Source organism: Strigops habroptila, chromosome 3, assembly GCF_004027225.2.
Source record: "Strigops habroptila isolate Jane chromosome 3, bStrHab1.2.pri, whole genome shotgun sequence".
Taxonomy (NCBI): domain Eukaryota; kingdom Metazoa; phylum Chordata; class Aves; order Psittaciformes; family Psittacidae; genus Strigops; species Strigops habroptila.
The window spans coordinates 51,054,932-51,072,720 of record NC_044279.2 but is presented as its reverse complement, the minus strand read 5'-3'; the positions used below and the strand labels follow the sequence as shown (position 1 = coordinate 51,072,720).

The 17,789-nt window shown below is 36.8% G+C and overlaps 1 protein-coding gene across 1 annotated transcript in view; it reads left to right on the top strand.

The window, feature by feature from the left end:
* Window positions 1-17,789, top strand: part of NUP205 (nucleoporin 205) — a 51,656-nt gene that overhangs the window by 29,595 nt on the left and 4,272 nt on the right. The window contains exons 23-40 of the mRNA XM_030478433.1: window positions 348-462; window positions 1,455-1,604; window positions 2,477-2,551; window positions 3,238-3,395; window positions 4,591-4,671; window positions 5,507-5,698; window positions 7,345-7,615; window positions 8,043-8,141; window positions 9,360-9,508; window positions 10,236-10,427; window positions 10,627-10,748; window positions 11,871-12,009; window positions 12,215-12,341; window positions 13,313-13,389; window positions 14,967-15,095; window positions 15,642-15,768; window positions 16,490-16,656; window positions 17,044-17,167. Of these exons, the coding sequence (XP_030334293.1) occupies window positions 348-462; window positions 1,455-1,604; window positions 2,477-2,551; window positions 3,238-3,395; window positions 4,591-4,671; window positions 5,507-5,698; window positions 7,345-7,615; window positions 8,043-8,141; window positions 9,360-9,508; window positions 10,236-10,427; window positions 10,627-10,748; window positions 11,871-12,009; window positions 12,215-12,341; window positions 13,313-13,389; window positions 14,967-15,095; window positions 15,642-15,768; window positions 16,490-16,656; window positions 17,044-17,167 (2,494 nt within the window). The remainder of the gene's footprint in view (window positions 1-347; window positions 463-1,454; window positions 1,605-2,476; window positions 2,552-3,237; window positions 3,396-4,590; window positions 4,672-5,506; window positions 5,699-7,344; window positions 7,616-8,042; window positions 8,142-9,359; window positions 9,509-10,235; window positions 10,428-10,626; window positions 10,749-11,870; window positions 12,010-12,214; window positions 12,342-13,312; window positions 13,390-14,966; window positions 15,096-15,641; window positions 15,769-16,489; window positions 16,657-17,043; window positions 17,168-17,789) is intronic.

Here is a 17,789-nt window from a genome sequence, read left to right as displayed (position 1 = left end):
ATGCTGCAGAAGGAGGAAAAAAAAAACCGATTATATTTCCTGTCTTGGTGAACCTGGAGATTGAAAAAGACATTCAGTTTTAAGTGAACTGAGCAAACAGAAAGACTTACATAGGGTCATGTTGTGAGCAAATAGCCATTGGAATCATCCACAAACTGGTACTCCTTTAATGCCATAATTCAATGTCTATTATACATAATATGTTCAGCTTTGGAGTGGAAAACTTACTGTAAATACAGGTAATAATATTTGAGCAGTAAAACAGTGTTATGCGTATTTTGATTTGGTAGTTAGTTTGTTTTTAAAGTAAATTCCATAAATGGCTATCTGCTGTCTTTGGTTGTCAGGTGATCTATCAGTTGTGTGCATGCTCTGACACATCAGGTCCAACTATGAGATACCTGAGGACCAGCCAGGATTTCTTATTCACTCAGCTGCAGTATTTGCCGTTTTCTGTCAAAGGTAATTTTATACTAAGATAAGATTGTACATGTTTAAAATCCAATTTATCTTTTGACTCCCTAGGAACACAGAAGAAACACAGCATTACTAAACTGAATTAATTATTGCCTCTGCTAACCTTTTAATTCTGTAGAAATTAAACTCTGCTGTTTAGAAAGTTTAGATTGTTAGCACTGAACTTTTGTAAAAGAATGCTAAGTTTTCAAATGCATCAAGTCTACAGAAGCAAAACCAAATTGATATTTCAGTTATCATTTTAGCTTTGTTAGATTATGCTACAGAACAAAATATTTTTGAAAAGTAAGAATGCTTGAAGAAGTGAAGGAACAGAAGGCTGGTGGTTATAACAATCTGTGTCTTCCTTTCCTTTGAATAAAGTAACTTTATTTAGTGACAGCATTAATTTTTAAGCTAATAGATGTGTTTTTAATGTCTCAGAACAACATTTCTCAGGTGTCTTAAGCTGAATAAATGTACTTATTCACTTTGTCAGATGCTTGACCACTAATCCTTTGTTAAATGATAGTAAACTTAGCATTCGAATACATGTATCCAGCATGGTTAAAGCACTTTAGATGATTCTGTTGTAACTTAAGAATCTAAATTAGATGAATATAGAATACGAAGATTCTTGGAGACCTACATTCAAGCCTTATCAACTTTGATGAAAGTTGTAGTTCATTTTGGGTAGTTCAGTTTTTCACTGAAATTGTAACTGACCCTATTTGCTCATGAAGCACTGCACTCTCCACAATGACTGTTAGTACAGGTTATATCCAAGTTTTTTGTGTATGTGTATACTCTTAATTGCATGTGTGCATATGATTTGTTTTCACAATAACCACATGTTCATTTTGTCCCATAAACAAATGGTGAGCAAATAACAAGTAATAACATCCTCTAAAACCTTTCCCAAATTAAAAATGTTTTCCTATGGAGTAAGTAATATTATTTATGTTCAATTTTGTAACTGTTTCCTTATCTCCACCCAGAACACGAGATTTCAACACTGAACCAAATGTCTTGGCTGATGAAGACTGCAGCCATAGAAATGCGAGTGACATCGCTGAACCGCCAGCGCTCCCACACGCAGAGACTGCTGCATCTGCTGCTTGATGACATGCCTGTGAAACCATACTTGGGTAAGAGGAATTTGTTGTGAGGGTAAATAAGCTTGAATAAATGCAAGTGTGAGAGGCTTTATTTTTTTCTCTGTAAGCTTGTGACAGTTCATTTGTGGTATCAGGTCTGGAATTGCCACTGGAGAGATGGAAAGAAAGGTAATGGTGTTTTAGACTCTAAAGTGAGAGAAATTAGGGTGTGTTGTTACTGTGTAGAGGTGGAAGGTCTTCCTTAGTAAATGGTTTTAGACAAAGTTTTCTCAGTCCTAACTTCGGTCTGTCTGTTACACATTTCCAACCCTCTCTCAGATAGTAGATAGTAGCTAGAGGTCAGTTTGGCTTTTGACATTATAACATCACAAAAAGCATATTTCATCCCAATATGACGTAAAATACAACGTTAAATAACAAGGCAAGACTTCAGAGTTTCAGAGCAGAGAAAAAGTGAATCAATGGGAATAGAAACACATGGCAATAAAACTCTTTACATGAAGAAAATAAGCAGAAAAACTAGAAGATAATGGGCTGCAGCAATATGGTGTTTTCCCTCACTTTTATAGGTCTGAACACTGTCTTTTCATCTTTGTGGACATCTTAGTATGGGAAACTGTGTCTAAATACCCTACTTATTTTACAGTGTTCATCCAACTGCATTATTCATACTGGAGGGTGGGATGTCCTTTTAGGCATTTCTAGTACTGTCTAATCTGTATCTGATAATTGGCCAACTTCTGTGAGATAAGTATTGTTTTCATTTTATTAAGAATCAAAGCTGGATTAGAAGACTTTCATGTGAAGGGCCTGTCAGCGTGTGCTCTCTCTGTCTTTTTCAGTATTAATATAGTAGGTGGTATTTTTTTAAAAAATTACTTATTATGTTTCATTACGTTCAGCTGATGGTGAAGGAGGAATGGAAGATGAAAGTCGATCAGTCAGTGGGTTTCTCCACTTTGATACTGCTTCCAAAGGTAAACATTATGACTGTCGATTATTTCTCAGTAAAGTTTTTCTGAATAGGGGGAGGGCCAACTTTAGAAGGAACACTTTGAAAAAGACAATAATAGACTTTCTAAACAGCAGCAGTACCTGGAACAATTTTATTTAGTGTAAATAAAAAATTAATTTTAGAATCTTGATGTAGATGGTTGGAATGAGTGGAAAATTCTGAACTGGAAAGGGAGTTAGAAGAGTCTGTGTTTAAGTATCTGTGGAAGGGCAGCATGGCAGGGTTGCAGTCTGTAACAGTGAGACTGTTGCTAAAGCTACACATGTTTAGCTTTAGCAAAGAGTATAAAAGCTAAGTAACTTCAGATTCCTTACAATGTTTCTGAGTCTCAACGAAAGACTGCGTGGTTCTCATTGAAAACCAACCTGCTTTTAATTAGAAGAAATTTGAATCTTGTATTTCTAAATATTGGATTACATGCATACATAACAGGAGAATGATGCAGTGTAACACAGAATTTAAGGCTCTAGAAAATGTTTTTAAACCCCTTGTATAGATTGATAGCACTTTCTGAATATTTAATGTTTTGTTTTGAAATTTTACACATTAAGATTGGATTTACAAATGTAAGTTAGGCTTCTATTGTGAATTTTTGTTGTTTTCCCCTTGATATTGCTGAATACAGTTTGAATTCATTTGCATTTCCAGTACGCAGGAAGATCTTAAGTATCCTGGATTCAATTGACTTCAGTCAGGACATACCAGAGCCTTTACAACTGGATTTTTTTGACCGGGGTCAGATTGAGCAAGTCATTGCTAATTGTGAGCACAAGAATGCACGTGGGCAAGTGGTCTGCAATGTCAAGGTGTGCAGTGGTCTGTGGTCTCAAATGTGCTATTTTATACCTTAATAAAAATGATCAGTGAATTAATAATACTTAGAAAATTGCTTTCAGATAAAAAGTGTACCTGTTTCAGATATGTGCATAATTTATGCAAACTGTGTGGATTAGTTTATTTCTTCTGCATTGCACACACTGATTTCTTGTCTGCACTAGACAGATGCATCAGTTTAAGACGCTTTCAGGAAATATTTATCTTATTATTTTTCCCATCTTGTAACACCTAAGTGATATTGCAGATATGACATCTACCTTACATATTTAGTTGATCTCCAGTATACACAATCGTGTAGTACTACATATGTGTACACAATTACATACACAACATTGTTGTATACTGCAGTAGTTCTTAGAGGCTTTAGTTAAGATAGTACCACGTTGTGATGGGTACTTGACAAGTGTATGATAATAGTCCTGAAAAACTTGTCATCTGAGAGACAAGAGACAGAGCAGGAGCAGAATGTAAAGTAAAATTTATCATTATGGTGATAGGAATGCAGCTATTCCTTATTTGGAACCAGCTATTCTGTACTGGAAAATTTGTTTTAGACTTGAAACAAACCCTTCCTTCTGTGCCAGAAGACTATAGTGGAGGTTGAAGAGAAAAAGGAGTGTGATCTGTTAGAAGAGCTCATGAAAGGACAGAACAACTTAGGACCAGAAGGAAATGAGTAAGTGCAAAAAAGAGAAGTGCAGCGAGTAGGGAGAGAGACTAGACAGCTAAAAGTGCTGCAGTTAGAGAATGAAGTATGGGAGAAACCTAAAAAAAAAAGAGTAAAACTTGTTTGAATCTCAGTCCTTTGCTTGCATCTGTCATTATGTATCCATATTCTAAATACTTCGAGGAGAGACAAATACATGTTCCTTGTCATTTGTCCTGGTTTCAGCTGGGATAGGGTTAATTTTCTTCCTAGTAGCTGGTGTAGTGCTGTATTTTGGATTTGGGATGAGAATAATGTTCATAACACGTTGATGTTTTAGTTGTTTTTAAGTAGTGTTTACACTAAATCAAGGACTTTTCAGCTGCTCATACCACCCCACCAAGAGGTAGGCTGGGGTGCACAAGAAGCTGGGAGGAGACACAGTAGGGTTTTTTACCCAATTCTCTCCTTCGTTCCACAACACCGTTACACTTTCTTTTTTAACTTTTTAATTTCAGTACCTTCACAGAGTTCTGGTTGCAGAAATCAATGCCCTTCAAGGAATGGCAGCAATAGGCCAGAGGCCTTTATTTATGGAGGTAAGTATAGGAAGAGTAAATACTGTTTGTTGTTGTTCTTGGTGGATTTCATTTACTGTCAAGCAGTAAGCTTTTTACCATGAAAGCTTGTGGATTTGAGCCCTAACTTTGAGTTAGTAATTCCTGAAAGAATTAAAAAAAAGACATTAAAAATTTGGTAAGATAAATTATGTCTTAACATACTGTTCCATAAATAGCAGAACTGGAGTCTTTTTTTCTTTGACCTTTTCCCTTGCCATTGCTGATAATTGCAGCTCCCACCTCACCGAACAGAAAGAAGTACATACTAATGTTAAGACTGGCTGTTCATAAGTGCAGAGTGTAGCAGCCACACTGGGCTCAGGGAATGCTGATTTATTTTTTCTTTCTTCTGCACAGCTATAGTTTCACTGAACACAGAGCTTAATTATTTTCTGTACTTCCTGACATCTTTTAAATTAGATGAAATTGTCTAAATGGATTTGAAAGTTGAAGGATGAAGGAGAAATGAGTCAGGCTAAAATACAAAGAAAAGGCACAAAGAGATTTTTCACATTTGTTTTTGTTTTGATTTTCAAGTGTATGTTAGAAAAGAATTTCCCTGTTTAATTTCCATACACATCCCCCCCTCCCCCAAGCATGAGACATTCATGATGGAAAGGCCTTGTGAAAAGCTGCTCAGAAATGGATTGGCCTATCTTATTAAAATCATTAATAGCAGCTTGTTTCTGAGATGCTGAAACCTTACCCTCCCCCCACCTCCTAAAGATTATTACTAGTAGATAAAATTGTCATCCTGAAATCTGTCTTTGCCATTAACTTATTTTATTTCAACTTCTTTGTCATTGGTATTCAGGAGATCAACACTATATTGCATTATGTAGTGGAGCGGAACAAGCTGCTGCAGTGCCTCCATGCTAAGAGGCATGCTCTGGAGTCATGGAGACAACTGGTAGAAATCATACTCACTGCCTGCCCCCAGGATCTCATACAGGCTGAGGACAGGCAACTGATTATCCGTGAACTATTGCAGGATGTTCATGACAAGGTAATTTTGTACCGGAAATCAACCATCTCCTTGAAATTTGTTGCCGTATCTTTTTACGTGACAGAAATTACTTATCAAGTAGCATTCTTGATTGTGATCCCTCCAAAATTTGTCTGCTTCTAGTATTCTTTTTAGTTTTCTGATTGTTACTGTGCTGAAGTTGAATGCGCTGTGGACAGAGGGGATACTCAGTATTCTTCCATAGCTACTGTTGAACTATGAACCATATATTGACAAATTTAAAAGACATTTCAGTATAATCTGGTATGACCGTAGTCTGGAAAGGGTGTGTGAAAAGGAAACAGCCCGTTTTGATGAGGAACATAGAAGAACTCACTGGAAGGATGAAAGCAGACAGAACTGCAACTGTGTTTAGACTCACTGCAAATCATACTGCTGCTTCTTTTGAAAAATGAGTGGAATGAAGCTTCACAGTAGAAAAAATAAAGATTTTACAATTAGAAGGACTTTTGGAAATGGGAGAGTTTGCTTTGTCTTAAAATATTGGGAGTCTAAATGTTTTACTGCTGATAATTTTTGAGAGACTAGGCAGTTAGTACTGAGCCAGCCGTTCTCAAAGACAAAGTTTAATGAAAGGTCCTTGCGTTGTTTAGACTGCTGGGGCGTTATGGTTTGTTTTATTTATTTATTGTAAGAGCTGTGCTGTTTGTAGTTTTCCTGATTAGACGAGTTGTGTTTTCAGAAATAGATATTGAAATGTTGTATTTTTTTCAAGAAAAAATTAACCATTTGAGGGTTTGTTGTTGTTGCTATTTACATTGGGTTTCTTTTCTTCTGTAGGAGTTACCTAAAACCTTTTTTAGTGGGGTCCTGGTTTTGTTTTTTATGTCGACAAAATTACAAAAAAAGGGAAACAAGGGAGGCATTTACTAGCCAAAGGAATTTTTCTTTCCCAAAATCTTTACAGAGTGGAAATTTCAGACTCTAATTTTCTGTAATACTTCAGTGTAGATTTTTGTTAAATTGAGAATAAAATTACTGTTATTGTCTCTTGAAAACAATTCAGTTACTGTACTAGATGACTATATTGCTTAAAAGAAAAGCTCCTTGAGTGTCAGTGATAAAGGTACCAGGTTTACCTTTTAAATGATGAAGTGAATAGTATGTGCTACCTTCTCGTTAGTGTTTCTCCACGTTGTCTTAAATGCTTCTTTGATGCTCACCCCTTGAGTTTTTGAAATTACATATTCACATTTTTAATAGTAATAGTTTTCTTAAATAGCTGTAGAGCCAAGAGGGTGTCAGTTGTTCTTTCCCTAGCTTAGGTTTAGATATTTTACTAATACAACAACTCAAATGTCAGCGCATTTCTTCCCTTTTCCCCATCCAGATTTAATTATCATCCTGCTTGTGACTTGTGTAAATAAACCCCAGAATACTAATGATCTTCTCAATTAAAATGTGTTCAACTCATCTTTCTGAACAAGTTTATGACACTAATGATTTTGATGTGTGTTAAATAGTGACATGTTAATGAAATCCTTAGGCATACGTAAATGAAACAGTTGAGAAGCTAAATTAATTGCTTTAATAGCTCATGAAATCAGACACTTTTCTACTTCTTAATTTTTCTTCTTTTTTTTTTTTTTTTTCTGTTCTTCTTTCCTTCCTTCTCCTGTATTAAGATCCTTGATGATGATGCAGCTCAGGAGTTGATGCCGGTGGTGGCAGGGGCTGTGTTCACCCTGACTGCTCACCTGAGCCAGTCCATGAAAACTGAGCAGAAACAGCCACTTGCCCTCTCTATGGCAGGACAATCCCAATACGCCTTGATGCTGGATGGTTCTTTTACCTCATCACCTAGCTCTGAGAGCATATCCATGGGTTTTGCTTCCATTGGTGACTCCTCCCTCCACATCATCTTAAAAAAGCTGCTGGATTTCATTTTGAAGACAGGTGTGTTGACCCTCTCAGTGTGTATGTGGAAAATCCAACCACCAAGAGTAAAAAGAGAGATTGAGCTGCTTCCTGTTACTGCAGTGAAGATTTTTATTATGATCAATTAGGTAGATCTAGCATGATTAATATAGATCTAAGTGATGTTACTAACAAGAAAAAAATTAATAAAGGCATATTGTTATTATTTTTTAATCTCAACAACAAGCAGAATTTCATATTGCCACGCTTTTGGAACAGCATTAACTTGTTGAATGTACTTATTTACACTTTTATGCAAACAATAGAACTCTGACTTAAGAAATCTAGTTGTTTTATTCATTTCTGGCAGCACTGACATAAGAAAGTTAAATTAAGTGCCAGTGGAAGATGGTGTTATGGAATTTACATCTATTTGGTTTTAATTGTGAGTGTTTCTTGTTAACAGGTGGTGGCTTCCAGAGAGTGAGGACGCACCTTTACGGATCACTGCTTTATTATTTGCAGATTGCCCAGAGACCAGATGAACCAGACACTTTAGAAGCAGGTATGGTCCAACCATGTTATGGAAAATAAACAAAAAATGTTATTAAACCCTGAACAGTACAGTTCCTGCATACAGTTGTCTTCCGGAAATAGGTAGATTATATAGATAGAAATCATCTTGCTCCAAGAGCCTCTGAAATTAGTTGCTTATGCTAAATGATACAAATCTTCCTCTACTGTGACCCGTCTAGCTACATACACATTCAAAATACATTGTTCTGGATGAGGATATTAAATTTCTGACCTCCAGCAGAATTCTTGAATATATCAAAGAAGATATGTCATTTGTGTCCATTTAAAGCTATGCATCATGGCTACCAAATTGTCAAAGGACTGGAGATTACTTGTAACTAACTGTTCTCAAGTAGGTCCAACTGTAGAAGTATATTTCCTCCACATCTGTACGTACACTCATACCATAGGCTCCTGTTAAAAAAAGAAAACAACAACAATGAAACCAAAACCAACCAGCTCCCCCCCCAAAAAACCCAACCAACCTACCAACCCTCCCCCCCCCCAGATTACTTCATATTCTTTCGGATCCTTTAGCTGAAGCGGAAAACAAACAAAATAGCATCACCCCTACCCCCAAAACATAAGCCAACCAGAGCTGCTGCTTAACCAAGAGAGCTGATGGTAAATACCGCGTTTTCTCTGTTAATGGCTTAAATATTTGATTCATCAGTGTTTCTAATGATTGATTCATCTTAGAACTTGGACAAGGATTGAAAAACAAACTTGGGGCTAGTACTCAGCATTTTAAGCTACAGCAGTAAACAAACCCCAGTCTATTAATTTATTATGACCCCTTTGTAGTTTATTACTGGCTTTGGATTCAGCTGTTTCCCACTTAGAGTAACCTTGTTTACTTCCCTCAAACTACGTGTTTTGGTCCTGGTGAAAATTCTTAGGCCTAACAGATACTCTGTTACATGTACTGAATCTTAGAATTACTTTAAGTGTACTGTTTATAAGGGTGGTGGATGTATACAGGCACACACCTTTTTTTGTTCTGGCTGGCCTGTGTGTGATATTCAGGAAAGAGTAGATTTTTAGGAAAGCAGTTCAATTAAAAACCCCTGTCCATTGTTCGGGACATTTCTGTTGCAAGGCATAGAGAATGCCCTGGGGGATGTAGCCTCAGCTGTAGTGTAGCTAAGCTGATGCTAAGCTGCCCATCTTTGCATTTTTAATCTTTTGTTTTATTTTCTCTTTACAGCTAAAAAAACAATGTGGGAACGTCTGACAGCTCCTGAAGATGTGTTCAGTAAATTGCAACGGGAAAACATGGCAACTATTGAGAGTTACGGGGCAGCTCTCATGGAGGTGGTCTGTCGTGATGCTTGTGATGGTCATGAGATAGGCCGGGTAAACCAATCTAATCCTTTGCAATTGCTGTTCTGTTTGTTTAAAGAACACCTTACTACTGTGCAGAGAAGGGAAATTTCATGAGGTAGAACTAGAACATTTTTTATAGATAATTAATCTCTTTCATGTTTCTGTCCTCCCACTTACCCTTCAAGCTGTATAAAGTAGGACCATACATCTATATTAACTTCTTTTCTCAAAAAGGCTATGTGTCCTGTTGTTAAAGGGTAGCAAACACTGCTGCAAAAGACTGTAGACATGAACTGCTGTGACATTTATTTGTTTGTATTTTTAAATCGTTGACTTACTGGTTTGTTTTCTCACTTTGGGAAGACTTGTGATTTCAGGAAGAAATACTTTTTTATATTAACTTCAGTAGATAGGAATGCAAACTAGTCTTAAGTAGTAATAGCGCTTGTAGCAATACTTCATTAAAATATTTTGGCATAGTTATTGGTCAACAATATCTGTAATATTTTGTTAATAATAGAGGAAAAGTAACTGGTTCATACTATACTAAACCATCAAGAAATCTTACAATATTTTTAGCATAAAGGATTGCATTCTCATGCAGAAACGCATTCTGTTTTAAAGAAACCGTTAGAAGCAACTGCTTAGCATTTCATATTTGTTAAAAATCTCATTGATCTCATAGATTTAACTATGTTTTGATTTTTCTATTCTTGTTTGTTTGCTTGTTTGTTTGTTTGTTCTTCCCTCATCCCAGATGCTGGCATTGGCTTTACTCGATCGCATTGTTTCAGTAGACAAGCAGCAGCAGTGGCTGTTGTATCTCTCCAATAGCGGCTACCTGAAGGTGCTTGTGGATAGCCTAGCAGATGATGATCTGACTCTTCAGAGCTTGCTCACACCTCAGCCCCCATTACTTAAAGCGCTATACACCTATGAGTCCAAAATGGTAATAGTACTTCAGAAATGATTTTGTGGCATAGTGGGTTTTGGTTTTTTTTCTAAATAAAAGTTGTTTGTCTATACTTCACATTGATTTTACTCAGAGATATTTTAGTAAAATACTACTATTTGAAATCATGCTAAAAATCCAAGAGATGTCATAAGTCTCATTGTGCATCTTCAATACTGATCTTTCTCTTCTCTAGGCATTCCTCACTAGAGTTGCTAAAAGTCAGCAAGGGGCATTAGAGCTGTTGCGGTCTGGAGTGATTGTGAGGCTGGCGCAGTGTCAAGTGTATGACATGCGACCTGAAACAGACCATCAGGGGTAAGTGTTGATTCCCTAGCTGATTTTTTTGAAATTGTAATGTAAGCTTGGAAGCAAATGATGTCTTTTGATATTCACAAGTCTTTTGAGTAATTATTTGTGGGGTTATTGGTTTTGTGTGTGGGTGTTTCTTTAACCTATCAGTTCAGTTTAAAACTACCTTTTGTTGAGAGAAAAAGTCCAAATAAGTGAATGTGAAGTTGTACTTGCATGCCCAGTTACTTAGACTGTGTAAAAACTTACTTGTTTGATACCTTAGAAAGGAATGGTCTATGTATTACTATTGTTAAATAATTTGGACTGTGGTGTTTGAAAAACAGTCTGCACTGTAAACTTATTTTGGGAACTTTGCAGTTGGTGAACAAAAAGTGCACAGTTCGTCCTCCCTCATAAAGCACTAATGAGAGAGCAGTGAAGTAAATGTTATTTCAGAAATGTTTCATGATGAGTTAAAAAAAACCCAGTAAAATCACAGTTATGTGTTGCTTGACAAGTTTCTTGATGTGTTTCCACATTGTTAGTCATTGTGAGATGACTGAGAGATCTCAGAGAAGGAAAATGTGTAATTAGGGAAATCACTTTGGTTGCTTTCAAACCTCAGTCGTTGCTTTAAATTTACAGTTCTTAGTAACATAATGGGGGTTCAAACACTGTGGAAAAATTCCAGACTTAGACAAGTACTCAGTTTAAAAGTGCCAATGAGGTGTATAAGATTGTAAGAAACCTACAGGGCTTTTGTAGAGGACTGTGTTTATCAGTTGCTTTAGTTTAAGCACACCTCTTCCTAAAGTATTTGAGAATATTTAGTTTTATATATAAGTAAACAGATGTCATATTTCTACCACGAAGTAATCTGACTTAATGTAGTGTAGTACAAAGAAGTAATTTTCTCTGCTTAGAGAAAATGCCTGGCAGCAGCTTTCTAGGCAAATTGCAGCAGCTATGTATCATAAATGTGTTGCTTTTCCAATATAAACTCAGTTCAAGTACAGATCTGTTATTGAAATACAAATGTTTGCAGGTTCATGAGGGCGATTGCAGGCTGAGGCTCTGCCTCACTAGTGGGCTTCACTTTTCTTGCATTATTTATCTTTTTTCTTTCTTCTTTTTAAACCTCCTAAGAATGTATGGCATGAGAGATCCCCCTGTCTTCATTCCTGCTCCAGTGGAACGTTATCGCCAGATTCTTCTTCCAGCTCTTCAACTGTGCCAAGTGATCCTCACATCCAGCATGGCACAACACCTGCAAGCAGCGGGACAGGTAAGTTCCCAAAGATGCTAAAGTATCACTGCTACTGCTCATTCAAAGAAATCATGTCCTTTTGCTCTGAAAGTAAGTGTTTTTTAAAATCCCATCCTCACCGGTATGGGAGATCACTTTAAAATTCTCCAAAAGAAAAAAGCATTGCATCCTCTCTGCTAAATTGTGGGTTGTTCATATTTTCCCTTTTCTTCTCGTGATACAGGTTTTGCAGTTTTTAATTTCCCATTCAGATACTATTCAGGCAATCCTGAGGTGTCAAGATGTTAGTGTTGGATCTCTCCAGGAGCTGGCCTCCCTGACAGGAATAATCAGCAAGGCAGCTTTGCCTGGTAGGAACTGCAGTTTTGAAATCTCTTTGCCCCATCTGCATGAATCTCAGGCTTTGTTTTCTATAAAGAAATTGTAAGACATATAAGGGAATACCTACTCCAGTACAGAATTTTCTTAACATGTATAGCTCTGGGGAAAATGAAAAAATGCTAAGTAATTGTTCTTGAAGTAAGTATGGTGGATTTGCAGTGGACAAAGTGCCCTTATCAGCATGCATTTGACTTCCCATTTTCTTTTCATTGTGCTACATGTCAGTAAGTATTTTTGTCTTTGACATGACCTGCAAATAGTAGTGTTCAAAGTGCATGTGGTATCTTAAAAAGAATTTTCATTCAGCAAATTCTATGAGTGAGGAAATGAAGAGAGAAAATTGTCTGCATACCCATATCTTTGTTAATGTCTTCTCCAATTTTATTTATTTAAAAAAGAAAGCTTTCAGGAAGAAGCACTGTGGATTAGCATACTAACATTTCTCTCATGGGTGTCTTATCTTCACAGAGGACTAACAATTATTGTGATGGATATAGTGATTTCTTCTGTGTGCTAGAAAACTTGCTTACCATTTCACAATAACCTCTCTATTTTAATTTAATGGCTTTCTTTGTTCAAGAGAGATGTCTGACTAGAATAGAAAGGAGTGCAAAGCTGTAGGTTGAGCCCAAATGTTTGTTTGCTTACAATATACTGGGCTTTGCACAACAGCTACAATTTTCATGCTGACCTCCCTTCCTTCCTCCCTCCGCCTTTTAATTAGTTAGCAGAACAGTAAGCTACACTGTTGTGCATCTCCTATTAGCTGTTCTCATATCTAAATGTTTTCCTCAAACAGTGTGCAAACTATAAGTTGTATTTCTTGCTGAAATTTTTCTGATCAATGCCAATATTTAAATGTATGTACTGCACAAATCTTTTTTATTTTGAAAGGAAAAAAACCCGAACAACAACAGTTAATGCCTGTATCTTTTATCAGGAGTGCTAAGTGAGCTGGACATTGATGTTAATGAAGGGGTGCAGATGGAGCTACAAGGACATATAGGCCGATTTCAGGTAATAAAGTTTTATATTTAACACTTGTCCTTTTAGAATTGTGTATGTAGATGAGTTTCTTCCTGGTTTTGTACTTTGACTAGTAGCAGTATGGAAGGGATGTTTTCCACCATGGTGGTTTGGCGGGGTAGAGCTGGATTGTGTGTGATATGGTGGTTTGTGTGCTCTGTGTGTGTTTGGTGGTTTGGGGTTTTTTCGGGTTTTTTTTTTTCTTTTTTCTTTTTATTCTTCCAACCAAGTAGAAAAAAATAGCATTTGGCAACATCCGATTTGCATCAGGAACTTTGTTTCCCTCCCTGGCTTATGATTCATCTTATGTGGAGGAGAAGAATTTGAGGTTAACACCAAAGCATGTGAAGTAATGCAGAAATACTCTGTTGCCACTTTTGCTACAAGCATGTCTCCAGCTCAGCAATTTGGAATATCAGACATGCTGCTGTTTTATTCCTTTCCTTCCCTTTTAAAAATAACCCTGACTTGGAAACCAGAATGAAAGCCAAGATAAAGTCTTACTCGAAAGCTAGCATTGCAGACCTCTTTACAGCTCAGCATTCAGCATCCAGCAATGTTTTTGAAGCTTTGTGGGTCATGTGTGCAAGGGCTTTCATAAAGAAATCATTAGCTGAAAACTATTTGTAGAAAGGTCTGCCCTACCAAATTCTTCTGGTTGCAAGAGAAGGATGTGTTCTCTGAATACTTTGATAGTAACTATCAGGCTGCCAGGCTGAAGCAAAGTAGCGAGCTGTAACTGATTGCTGTAAGGCTGGGTTACTTGGTGTTCTGCTGAATCGTGTCAGTAAGAAATTCCTGTGGAAAAACAAAAAGTTGGGGGTTTTTTTAATTGTAGGGAATTTTAATTAGTTAATTTGAAAACTGAGCTGTTCTGAGCAAAACTGAGTGAATCATAGAATCACAGCATAGAATTATAGAATCAGTCATCTGTTATTGTAGCTTTTCTCTCTAGTTTGTCCTGTTATTTTTATCCAGTTACAATAAAAGGATTTAAGTGTTTTACCCTTCCCCAAAAGTAATTACCAATAAATCTTTAATATCTATTTTTTTTTTTGCTGTTCCATGCAAATTTGACTTGCAGCCTGAGGCACTTTGGTGATCTTAACATGCCACATGTAAACTAAAACCAAATTTATTGATTGCTACTTCTTTTTATGAAGCTATTGAATTGGTTTTTGCACTCTTATTTTTATGGAGTTTATTATCTTCATATCCAGATTTTGTTGGTTTGTCTATATAGGTAAAGGTGTTGAAAGCGGGAATGGGTGAATCTGAACTGTCATTGATGCTAGTCAGTCTGCAAGAGACATAAGTTGTGTACATTTGAATTGCATTTGTTTCTCAATGAACTGTTTTAGGGTGCCATTAACCTTTAAATTAATTAAAGGTGAGTTAAAACGTGTTTTAAAAATTTAATTAATATAATTAATAAAATAATTCACAAAAAGTTTTATCTGCATTGCTCTTTTGCTGTTGTGTTTTAAGAGATACGTATCACTTAAGTGAAAAGAATCATGCACTTCATTTGTTGAGATACTAATTGAAATGTTCATTTCTTTTGGCAGCGCCAGTGCTTAGGACTTCTAAGTCGGTTTGGTGGTTCAGAAAGACTACGTCAGTTTAAACTTCAAGATGATAACTCACAGGGGGACAGGGTGAACAAAAGGGATGAAATTGAGTTGGCCATGCAACAGGTAAGGACACAAGAAGCTGTTAGAACCTTCAGTCTCAAATTGTGACGTTTTACCTGCTGTGCAAATGTGTTTAGTTGTCATGCTTTCATACAATAGTGGTAATGCTCTACACTGGTTTTAGTCTCATATAGGATCACACATTTTATTTCTATTTACAGTAAACCTTGAAAATTTGGTTACTTAAATTTTCATAAGCAGCCATTAGCATTTTGGGTACAAATTCTGTGAACTTTGAAACCTTAAACTGATCAGAAATTTTCAAAAGGAAGGTTGGGTATAGAGGGCAATGGCTAACAGTAAGTTAAAGCCAAAGGGGACTTAAAATTCACCAGAAATTTTAACTGGCAGGTTGGAAAAGAGGCAAGGTTGCAAGTTCTAGACTTGAAATACAAGAGAGGCTATAACTGATCAGAAAATTGAATCATCACATTTTGGTGAGGAGAGAGGGAACTAAACATGTTGTTTATTGACATTTATCCGTTTAAAAGTTAATGCTCTGGAGCCTGTAGATAGCATAAGTGACATGCTGTCGTTTTCTTTTGGCAGATCTGTGCAAACGTGATGGAATACTGTGAGTCACTTATGTTGCAAAGCGCCCCCAGTTTTCAGCACACTGTTTGTCTGTTTACTCCTAGCCTGTCAGAATCAACCAACCGAGATGGGCCTCGTCAGGGTGAGATTTTTGGCGTGCTATTTTGTGAGACTGAATGGTGTGACTTTGGGCTAGTAGAAGATAGTGAACCAGAGGCTGTAGTATCACATACACTTTAAGTCACTTTATGCCAGTACTGTAGGCACCTATTTTCTAATTCTGGAACTCATGCTTGCGATGTCTTGTGCTAAGCCAAATCAGGAAACTAATCCAAGTTAAAACAGACGTGACCAAAAAATCCTTTTTAATTCACTTTCCATGGCAGCCTCTGACACACATATAAATAAAAAAAGTGTGTGTAAATAAATAGCACAAGACAGGAGAAAGTGAGCATTTCTTTTTTTCAGCATCTGTGCTGGATTACAGTATGTGAAACTAGGACCTCATTCGTGACATGTAAGATGTGTTCTGATGCTGAGCAGAGCTATTCATTACGCCACATGGCAGGAATTTACAGTGTGCTATTATGCAGCTGAGTGGTTAAAATCTTTAAATAGTAAATCTTCTGGGCTAGTTACATTTTGCATGTTACATTCAGTACTGTACTATGCTGACTGCCTTCTAGTGCTGCAGCTGCGGAACTTTTTGCCTTGTGTTTCATTGGTATTACTTCTGACACAGAAGTATAAAAGATAAACTTTCATGTCTTTCACTGCTTTATTGACAGAGAGCATACATTATTGGTTTCTTGTTCTTTTTTATTTTTATTTTTCAATTATGAATTGTTCATCATCTTTTCTAGATACGCAAGCACCAGTGGTCCCATACTGGCACTTGCCTGGCTTGGGCATTATTGTCTACCTGCTGAAACAGAGCACTAGTGATTTTTTCAGTTACTATGATAGCCATCGTCAGAGTGTTAACAAGCTGCAAAATGTGGAGCAACTCCCACCAGATGAAATAAAAGAGGTAATAGTTCTGACTCTGTAGTCCCTGTATTGTTTGTAACTTAGACATAGCTGTAACAGAGACTCAAAGCATCTTAGGTAAGTAAATAGTTCCAGTTCTTGTGCGTATTCCTTTCTACTGTTGATGAAGGAAGGTCCATGGAATAACTTTGGGGAAAATATTTGGCTTAACTTTGTAAATGTTGTGATTTTCGTTATAGTTGCTTGGGGACACATTTATTTCTCTGCTTTTGGTCAGCAAGGTTATGCAAATTCAAAACAGCACAGTTTTGAAGAAACAGTAGCTGACAAGGAAGTTCTACATATTGATAGGTAATTTTGTTTGCTTATGTCTTTTGATGTTCTGTGATTTGATACAGTCTTCTTGTTTTTCCTCTTCTTACCACAGCTGTGTCAGTCAGTTATGCCAGCTGGGGTTGACAAAATCTCCACTTCCCAAAAATACGTTTTGGCAAGGCGACGCCTGGTGAAGCTAATAAACAACCGAGCCAAGCTGCTTTCTCTCTGTTGTTGTATCCTAAAATTGAAACGACCCTCAAGGTGATGCTCCAGAAAAGCAGAGAAATAGGAACAGATTCTTTTAACCTAGATTTTTGACCATTTCAAACAATGTATTTTGCAAAAGGGAAATTTGAAATACTGAAAATTAAATTAGTAAGTGTGTATTGTTCTGCTATTGTCAGAATGTAAATATTTTCAGGTTATTAATTTCCATCATGGAGACCCTGCTACGACATTCTGCAACGTTATAATGGAGGAGTTATTACAGCCCAGCTCTTCAATTCAGCATCCAGACCCACTAAGCATTCACATATGTACAAGTGTGGCAGAAGAAATGTTTTGAAAAATAATTTTGAGGTGCCTATCAGAGCAACTGGAATTGCCAGTCTTATAGCTAACCTTGCATAAGCGTAATATCACAAACATCAGTAATTCTGTGGAAGTAACTAGTCATGCAAAATAATTGTCTGCAGCTGATTCCTCTGAAACCTGCTTTGGGAAAGATGTGCTCTTGCAGCCTTGCCTGTTGTGAGTAGCAGTCATTTAAAGTAACCAAGCCAGCATCACACTAAAGCGGGTAAGGAGGGTGCAAGCGATCCATGACCAGGCCATAGCAGTGGGGGTGAGAAGCTT